The sequence below is a fragment of the Rhododendron vialii genome, chromosome 13a (assembly GCF_030253575.1).
Source record: "Rhododendron vialii isolate Sample 1 chromosome 13a, ASM3025357v1".
Classification (NCBI taxonomy): domain Eukaryota; kingdom Viridiplantae; phylum Streptophyta; class Magnoliopsida; order Ericales; family Ericaceae; genus Rhododendron; species Rhododendron vialii.
In genome coordinates, this window is record NC_080569.1 from 15,798,259 (window position 1) to 15,809,038 (window position 10,780).

At 36.7% G+C, this 10,780-nt stretch overlaps 1 protein-coding gene across 1 annotated transcript; it reads right to left on the reverse strand.

The window, feature by feature from the left end:
- Window positions 1–7,082: 7,082 nt before the first annotated feature.
- On the reverse strand, window positions 7,083–8,899 carry LOC131312981 (berberine bridge enzyme-like 8). The gene has a single exon (XM_058341016.1). It carries the CDS (start codon window positions 8,870–8,872, stop codon window positions 7,268–7,270), a length of 1,605 nt encoding a protein of 534 aa, XP_058196999.1. The 5' UTR covers window positions 8,873–8,899; the 3' UTR covers window positions 7,083–7,267.
- Window positions 8,900–10,780: the final 1,881 nt, after the last annotated feature.

The following is a 10,780-nucleotide window of genomic DNA, read 5'->3' on the forward strand; positions in this document are numbered from 1 at the left end:
TACCACCTTTTGACCGAGCCCGCTGCCGCTCCAACCTGCCACCAAATCTCTCCGAAAATCTTTTCACCGGATGAGAGGTAGTCTAAACTCACATCCCTAAACTCAGTATGAAAATAATCGAACCTGGCGTCGTCAGTCGTAAGCGGGCCGAAATCCGCTGGATTTTCCGAAATACATGGCCGCGGTGTCCGTTGGCCATGGCTACTGTTTTTTTTTTTTTTTTTATAAAAATTGTTTTAGATTAATTACAGTTTAGCCCTCAGTTAGATAAGCTTATAAATTGAACCTTGAGTATTAAAAATTAATACTATAAACTCCAAGTTAATTAGTTTCGATTAAATCCTAGTTTTATTGTGATCATGAATTATTTTGGTACTGACAATACACCCGAGATGATTAAGAGTAAACGTGGATTTTAGTTTTTAAAAGGAAAAGAGAAAATAAAATGAAGTACTTGATTTGTTTTTATGGCATGATTCCTTTTATCACATGATTAAATGTTGTTGTTGGTCTAAATAGCAACCCAAGAGGGGGGGTGAATTGGGTATCTCAAATTTAACGCGGAATTTTAAAAAACTAATTGCAATCTATTCCACTACAATTGCAATTTCAATGATATACTATTCTACTCATGCAATATTATTGATATGCAAAACGGAAAGTAAAGAGAGTAGGGAAGAGAGAATCGAACACAAGGATTTATAGTGGTTCGGTCCACAACTTCACGGTCTAATCCACTCCCCAAGTGTCCAACTTGAGATTTGTTGCACTATCTCCAATAGTTACAATCTTCTAGCTTCACGGGTGCTAGACAACCTTTACAACGAGCAATTATCCCCAGTTGCTCCAACTAATTTTGACTCTTGTGCTAGTCACACCTAACCCAACTAGTTTTGACTCCGATGCTAGTAACACCTAACCCTCAAGTGATTTTCTCTCCAAAATCACTCACAAAAAGATAATTCTCTCAAGAATATGAACAAGGGTGTACAATCCTCTTTACAATTGATGCTCAAAAATAACTCTCAAACTAGTGTAATAAGATATTCAAGTTAAGGCTTTAGAGATGATTAACGGATATTCAAGAGTAGCTCACTGCAATTTTTCTTCAAGAGATTATCTCACTGTTCTTCCTTCGACACACGTGTATATATATCCTTCAAGAATAAAGCCCCATTTGACTGTTGAAGGTTAGTAGCCGTTGGAAAGAATAGGCTCCTTCCACAAATCAAGTAATTAATCAGCTCCTTTCTTGTTTCCCGAAAATATATCTCCTACCTTTTCCATCCTCAATATTCTCCAATCAATCAATTATCTAGTTTCCATTTTTCCACTGAAATGCATGTGCATGGGAATTTCCACTAGCCGTTGGAAATTTAATCTCACAAAATTATCACCCAATAATTTCATTCATTTGAATCATTCTCTAGCCAATTAAGTTAGGACAAGATTTGTCCTTAATCTTCCTCCTTCCAATTTATCTTGACTATTGAGATAGTGATTTGGTGTAGCAATGTGTCCATGTGTACTTCAACCAAATCCTACAAAATAAACATTAACTCAAATGAGTACCAAATATCACAATATTAATTATATTTCTTCTTCAATAAAATAAATTTGTTATCATCAAAATCAACAAGGTATTCATAAAAACCTTTGGGCTAACAGTTAGCATGATAATTATGTTTAGTTAAAAGGTTGGATTGCATGATACTTTATTGTACTTGTAGAATGGACAAATAGATTTCCGGGTTGGTTGCGATGTGTGGATTTATCACCTTATACGTGAAAATAGGATTAATGAAAAAGGGAAACAGATGAATGGTAATGGGCTTAGCAAGACCTCGGGGGTAGCCTAACAGGACCTCGTGTTATCGGGGGTAGCCTGCCAGGACCTTGAGGGCAGCCTGAAAGACTCGCTGTAGCTAGGGTGGCCAAGTAGGACCTCAGGGGTAGCCTGGCAGGACCTCAGATATTGAGGGTAGCCTAGCAGGACCTTGAGGGCAACCTAATGGACCTATAATTATGATAGTAGTCTACTAGCAGAACCTGTAAAGTATGTCAAGTGAAATTCTGAGTTAATCGCTAGTAATTGAATTGATCGGTTGCTGCTTAAATTGCTTGTTAATTTAACCGTATTGTACATACCTTTGTTTGTAAGTTATGGGTTCGGGTGGGTTTTGGCTACTAAGCGTCATCGTTCACGGTACTATGTTGCCCTAGTAACTCGAATGCCAAGTATTGAAGACGAAACAGAAGGGCATAGACAAGGAATGATTTGACGTTGACCGAAGAAGATATCATCGAACTCTGGTTACACCCTTAGTTGCTTTGTAATTTTAATTAATTATTTTAATATTGTACAGTTAGAGAATCTGGCAAAATACTTTAAGGTTGAGACGTGATTTGATTGGAATTGACAAGGCTTTTGGAATTTTAAATGCTTCGAAATGAAAAACTAATTGAAAATATCTTTTTAATTTTTTTTTAATGGCTCCGAATTTTTGGGGCGTTACACCTAGAGCTTCTTGTGATCTTCTACTTGATACATCAAATATTCTAGGGAGAATTTTCGATAAATCCACTATAGCACTAGTCCACTTTTAAAGTTCATAACCCCATAAGTCCACTAGCCTACAAAAATATCAATGTACCCTAATATATATAGCCCATAACTGTTTCTTTTTCATTTCTTTCATTCAAATGTAGAGAAAGACTCTCTCTTTTCTCTTTCTAACCCTAGATCTGCTAGGAGTAGGAGGCTGCTGCCTCCACCTCATCTCCTCCTCCTCCCTCTTTCTCCTCTCCTCCCCTTGTCCTTCCTCATCGTCCAGCGCAATCAGGTTGAGAGTCTTCCCCGTAAGAGTTTCGAGCAACGATATCTTCTGGTTAACAATCAAATTGTTTCCGTCCCTCTTGAACAAATCATGTGGTTTCTCGTCCACTACGAAAATGAGATCTCCGGGGGTCATTTCGGGCTTCTAGTTGCCTTTCTCCAGGAAAGTGATTTTTGTGCCATTTTTCCAACCAAGTTTGATGTCTATTTCCAAGATCTCCTCAATTTGCATAGGTCTTCTGTTTGTCGTGAATTCATTTTGTTAGCTAGTGTGTTTGAAGAAGTGAAATATGCTGACTGAATCTGTTCTCATTGTCGTCTAGTTCCTTTGACTATCCACGATGCTCGGTTAACAACTCTAGCTCTTATTGAAATGTCCTATGTAACTCCAAAAAAAGAGAACATATAACGTTGAATAATTTTATATGTTCTTCTATTTTTGGGAGTTACACAGTACTGAAACTAACATATAATGTTATATGTTCTCCTTTTTGGCTATATAACTCAAAAAAAAAAAAAAAAGACATAATGTCGAATAATGTTATATGTTCTCCTATTTTGGAAGTTACAAAGCTGACATAAAATGTTACATGTTCTCCTTTTTGGCAGGGTTACACATGACAGTAGCTCACATATAATATTATATGTTCTCTTTTTTTGGAGTTACACAGTACAGAAGCTCGCATATAATGTTATATGTACTCCTTTATTTGCAGGTTTATTCCCTCTAGCGTATGCAATTTTTATCAGGGCAATAAAATGTTGGAGGTTCCACAATGCTTCAAAGTACAACCGAAGGACATGCAAAAATCCGCGTAAAGGACAGTTGGACTGTTTTTCTTTTTTGTTAATGATTCTTGAATAGTACATTATTTTTGCTGGAACAATGATAAATAAAGTTCTTTTCCGTGGACATGAGTTTGTGTACAACGAATAGATTTGGTTATATGTCCAATATATATTTTTTGATAGTAGTTATATTCCTATATCGGTGTTTGTTGGCTTTGGAATTACTTTAATATCAATCGACAGATATCTGAATGTTTCAAACAAAAAATAGACAGATATATATGATTATTTTTAAAATTATGGTTTCTTCGTTGTGCCAATAACATCAACAGATTATGATATCAGTGAAATTCTGTTCTTTATATGAAATTCGAATTCTTTGCTCTGCCACTAATGTCAAGAGATAATGAATATAACAACATATAATGGACCTTATGTAACGCCCCGACTTTTCAAGGAATTTTGGGAGTAATATAAAATAACTTTTCAAGAAAATTTTTGCTAATCAAGTATAATTTACCCAAAATAGAGATTTAATCATTACAATCCCAAGATAGATTTATTGAATCAAAATACATTAACTTCAGAGCCAACTCTAGGCTTGATACGGATTCCAAGCATACTCGATCTCCGCCCTGGTTTTCCTCCTATCTCAAAATCCGCTCCACCATTGAATCCTGCACCCGCTGGCAAATTGATCGCCGAAGCAACCAATTTGCCAGGATACAGATGTATCCGTGAGTGATAAATCACTCAGTAGAATAATCCAACCCAACTACCTCTCTTACTTTACAGCTAGCAAGCAGACAATATAATATTGACGCGAAAGAGTAAAGCAGAGATTTCACACACAAACTGATTTATTATTATCCATTGGCCTGATGTGTGATCTAAGATCTCAACCGTGAGATCTAAGATCTCAACCGTGAGATCTTTCCTCCCCAACCGCTAGCCATGTCCCGTCCCATGAGATCATTTCCTTTTGCTGTCGCAGATACACCAAGTTATGTACCGAGTGTGCATCCCAATGACTACAACAAAGGGTAAGCTTATCATGACATGACATAACTAGGGTTTGCCTATCTTATTCACCACTTCACAATCACCACAATCATCACTGGACTCCCACCAGTTTCAATTCATCACTGGACTTACTTTGCCAGTTTCAAATCATCACATCCAACTCATCACATCTCAAAATCCTACCTGCAGGCAATCTAAAAATAAAAATTTTCAATTTATCCATTACCTAGCATCGTCTAGGTGAATTCTATTTGCATACCACCCCATATCTCTAGGGTCTAATCTAACATTCAAATCAAGTATCGATGCAATATACAATTAATCAAATAATAATTAAAACAAATAACCAGCAATGCGATCACATAATTTTTTATGAGTGGGCTGTTGCCCTTAGTCTTGTATGGCCTAGAAGTTGAATTTTTATTAGCGAAATCCTTTATTAATAAAAAAGAAATTTGTACAAAAAAAAATAGATCTGTTATTATTTACCTACAAATATTGTACTTAATACGGGTAACACTATCATAATAACATGTTTATCATTTATAAATACTAATATAAAACCTATGTTTAATAATCAAATAAAGCATTTCATTAGGCCAAACTATAAACTTTAATGACTTTAGGACTTAACAGTAATAAGATAACCACTTATAATTAATATCTGGGCCGAAACATTACATTCAAAAAGAGCAGGGGGATAAGCATAATTGTTGTGCCATTTTTTAAAACTTCCAGCGAGTATGAACAGTTCCCAAAAACGTGAACAGTGTTCAAGCCATGAACAGCGAACAGTGAGTTTTCGAAAAAGCTGGGGGTTTTTTTTTTTCCGTTCGATTCCGATTTCGATTCTTTTCGATTCTAATCATAAAAAACTAACATCGTAGTACATTAATATACTTAGGGAAGACAGGGGAGCGATTAATCTACCTCAGTCCCGACCAAAAAAAAAGCGGGTAATGATAATTGGACGATTCTCGGACAATCGGAGAAGACGACAGAACGTGGGACTTCGGGAATGGATCAGAATTATTGAGGTACGGTTCTGAGATGTTCTGGGCTGCGAATAGGTAACCTGAATTGGTGTCCGGCTAGAGTGGAACCGAACCGCTCTTGTTTCTCTTTCTAGACCTCCATTAATGGAGCTCGAACTCCCACTATATTTTTTTTTTCCAATGGCGGTGGTTTGGTGTGTTGTTATTTCTAGAGGGAGGGAGAGGTATTTATAGAGGTGGGGTGGAGTGGGGTGCAAGGAGGAAGTGGATAAGGATGGCAATTGAATGGTTGAAAAAAATATATATTAGAAGGTTAGCCAAAAATAGGAGCAGGGGGGATGGTTCACTTGGTGTGGAGAGAGAGAGAGAGAGAGAGAGAGAGGCACACGGCTGAGAGATGAGAGAGAGACAAAAAAATTGTTTTGGAAAAAAGTTATGGTGCATGTGGCACACAATACACACATGGAATCTATACTATAATAAAATCTTTGTAACTAATTTACTAAAAATGATCATACCGGAATTTGTAAATCTTATTATATAAAAAAAAATGGGTCGAAAATCCAGGTCGTTACACTTTAGACCAATTTTTAAAAAAGGAACATATAAGTAGTATGTGAACAAAAAAACATATAATGTTATATGTGTAGCGGCAGAGCAGGTGAGATCTGGAATGTAGAAAGAGAGTTGTTAAAATTCTAAAAAAAAAAAAACAAAAAAAAAACCAGGCAATGGCATTTTTGTCTTGTATTAAATCCTTTTTGGCTAAACAAGAGCCCAGTTTGACTAACACAAAAAATGAAGAAGACTAAAAATATATTTTTTTGTCTTAGCCAAAAGGCCTTTGCCTAAATGGAATTAGTGGGTTACAAACTTGGGAGATGGACTTGATGGGTTACAAATATGCTATAATGGACCCTAGACCAATTTTTAAATAGGAAATTGTGACAGGAAGGGAAAAATATGTACGAAGAAGAAGAAGATTACGGATGTTATAATTATAGAAACCTGTGTTTTCCAACAGAATATTCATGCACTTAATTGTTGGCACTACAAATTGTATTAAGGTTATTGAATTAGCCAAAAGAAAGACACAAATTTCAGTGAGAGATCGAACTTCGATCAATAGTACAACCTGATTTTATTTTTAAAAGTTGGGGCAAACATTAAAGAGATTGGCTTATTCACGGAGAAGCTGTGAATAAGCCATTTGCAGTGCTGAACGACCTCAGTCGTCTATTTGGGTTTTGGATGGTCCGAATTTAAATAAAACTTTTTCGAGAAAGAGTTTAGCTAACTTCACGAAAACAGACGTAATAAAATTTTTCTCAACTGTGAATTTGTCAAAGGAAAGACTTGAATCAAATGACTGTTTCAGCTTTTGAAACTAATTTCCAAACAAGAAAAGTTGCCAAATTTTACTTGGCACACGGAGGGGGGGAAAAAAACAAACATCCTTTTATTCAACAAAATACTTTCTTTTACATCATTTCCGAACATTTATTTACTATGGCTATATATATGTCTAAACAGATAAATACATTAATGGCTAAACTTTTCTGTCCGATGATGATCCATAACACCACTACTATTCTATATGTACCACAATCACACGAGGGTAGAATCACAGAGTTGGAATGCTTTGCTCATTCCTGAAAAAGTTACCAGGATCGACCTTGGTCTTCACATGAACCAATCTCTTAAAGTTGATCCCATAGTATTTCAAACCCCAAATGCTTGCTTGTTCATAGCTTGTAGTGTTCCCTTTGTTATTTACCCCCAAATCAAGATCTCTGTAGTTGAGATATGCAGATCTTGGATTCTTGGTAACATAAGGAGTCATGAAACTATAAAACCTTCGGATTGCTCTCATATTCCAGTTCAATGCACTTTTTCCCGCTTCAGTCCACGAGACTCCATAATGAATGCTGTATAAGGTCCCCGCTCTATGGGGGAAAGGCGTTGCGGATTCTGAAATCTCACTTAACCTTCCACCATAAGGACTAAATTGCATCTCGATGTCCTCGGGATATTCCAGAACCGTTCTCCATATGGATTCAAGCCCAGCTTCAGAAATGGGCTCGGTCACATAATCTGATTTTCCCTTGAAATATGAACCAGAATATGTCACCAACGAACTCCTATTCAACAAAATATCAAGCGGTTCTCCACTAACACCCGCAAAATAGAGTATTGAATCGATCCAACTCATTTCGATACAGTCTGATCTCACCAAACCCAACTCAGGAAACCTTTGTTGCATCAATGGGAGGAGTGTGTCAGCTCCACCAAGGTACAAGGTAACGAACGAGGCTTGTACTGTTTCTTTTCCGTCTTGGCTAGAATTGGCTTTTCCAAGAAAGAGCCTGAGAAGTAGCTTTTCATCAATTTTCTCGGAAACGTATTGCCACTTGTGTACAATCTTGGTGGCATTTTGTTCCAAGGTTCTGTTAACGGTGAAAACCGTGACGTTTTTGGGAACTTGTACAAGTTTAATGTGCCATGCGATAATAACACCAAAACTAGCGCCTCCACCTCCTCTAATGGCCCAAAATAGGTCTTCCCCCATCGACTTCCGATCCAGAATTCTTCCATTTACATCGATTAATCGAGCATCAATGATGTTATCGACAGCGATCCCATAATTACGGGACATCATCCCATATCCTCCCCCACTAAAGTGTCCACCAACACCTACTGTAGGGCAAACACCAGCCGAAAAGCCAAGAGTTGGACTTTTCTTAGCTATGGTGTAATAAAGTTGACCAATCGTGGCCCCAGCTTGAACCCATGCGGTGCTATTTTTGACATCAATATTGATTGATTGAAAATTTACTAGGTCAACCATGACGAACGGGGCCTGATAAGAGATGTAAGAGAGACCCTCGTAGTCATGGCCACCACTCCGAACCCGGATTTGCATGCCATGCTTTTTAGAGCAGTAAATGGCTGCTTGGATATGGGATTCCACCAATGGTGTAATGATGACGAGAGGTTTGGGGATTGGGGCTGGTGGTAAGAATCGCTCCATTCGTATTTCAGATTCCAAAATGGATCGGTACGAAGAGTTGTAAGGAGTGTAAATAACTTTGGAGATTGAGTTGGAATTAGGAAAATGAAGGGAAAGGCATTGAAGAAAATCCTCGTGAGTATAAGCTGAAGTTGCCCATGAAATCAAGGAAAGAAGAGAAATTATAAGTGAAAGCAATGAAGCATTTGGAGTCTTCATTTTTGGATTGGATGATGATAAAATGTGTTATAAAAGGCCGGTTATTTATAGTGCTAATGTGAGGTTCCTTGAGAGGTACGAAATGTGACTTTTCCAAGCTTCTACGTTCATGTCTATCAACAATTAAGAACTTCATATAGAGAAATTTCAAACGAAGAAAATGAAGCATCTTTCCTTTAACAGGTTACAATTGAAAAATAGGCCTAATATACGACTGCAATTGCTGCTACTAGTAATTGTTAATTATTTGGATTATCTCTGGTTCTAAGATGATGTAAATTGATGATCAACATCGTGGTTCATGGGTCTCTCCAGGGACAGAACCAGGATTTTAACCTAGCTGTGGCAAAATGTAAACTAAAATAATAAAAAGATAAATTACAATATCAATGTATACTTGCCCCTGGCTCCATCCTTAGGCCTATCAGGTCCCACGCCGATTGATGCTCTAATTCTTGAATTATGAGCTCCTGTGAGTTTATATCCTTCACGAATACAGAAATCATATTATTAACCTTATTTTTGATCGATGGTAATTGATTTTGGCACACCAATTTTGGATAATCACACTTCAATATTTGTATTTTAAGTGTTCAAAATACAAATAAAATGAGCACTTAAAGATAGATATTAGAATGTGGTAGTAATATTCAGAGTACCAAAATCATTTTCCTTTGTGATCTGTACAACATATTTTCAAGCATGAAGTTGTTCGATAACTACAAAATGTGAAAGCTTTATATCCTTTTTAAAATTAATTGGCTAAGAAGTCCAAAATGTTATTAACTCTCATTTCATAACCAAGCAATGTGAAACAAACTACTCTAACACCCTCCTCATGTGCAGCCGCATTAATGTCTATTACGTGTGGCCATTTTTTGGATTCTATCATTGTGTAGCTTTTCTAGGTCAGTCATCGTGGAGTGTGGGCTTGATTTAATTTTTGTTATAAAATTTGGGATGGAATGAGCCCACTCCGATACCATGTGAAACTTTATATTCATCTCAAATCAATATCAATAATGAATGCTGAGGTCTCAAATATTATTAAGTGATCTCACATTCCATACACAAACAATGTGAGACAAACTACTCTAACACAAAATATTCAATTTTTTTTTTTTGCAGGTAAAATGTGGCTGTTTAAAAGTAGCTAGAGTTTTATGGGCATGTTAATCAAACATTTCTGGTAAGTCAATTATGATGGTTATTGATATGAAATAAAACACATTAAGAATAATTCATAGTATCTACTTAATTTGTTTTTCTATTCGAATTTTTTTTTTGGATTGCAGAAGGATGGATCATTTATAATAGTTCTCAAAAAGAAAAGAGAACACTCATGGACTTTCCCCTGCCCGACTTCCAGAAGTCTTATAGGTATTGGTTATGATGGTGAGGATGAGGAAGTGATTAGGAGGATTGCTCATCTAAGCCATCCAAACTTGATTAATATATTCTAGAGGTTACTCTATCTATTACTGGAGTACCAATTAATTTTAGGTTGGAACCCTCCAAGAAATCTAACATGGTATCAGAGCTACTTCTTGAATGGCCTCACCTCGCGTGGTCAAGTCCTCGTCGCCTGAGTCAATTGTCTCACCTCATTAATTCATACCTCTATGTGCATTCGGACTGCATGTGAGAGGTCACCCGAGTCAAATCATCTAGTTTTCTCAATTCGTACCTCCACATGCATATGAACTGCACGTGAGGGCCGGGGGAGTGTTAAACTTAATCCCACATTGCTCATCTAAGCCATCCAAACTTAGTTAATATATTCTAAAGGTTATTTAAACTATTGCTAATTGGTTTTAGGCTGGAATCTTACAAGAAATCTAACAACTCAAATGGAGGAAACTGATGAGGAGCATTATAGAGCCATGTTCGGATTAATGTTTATGGTTT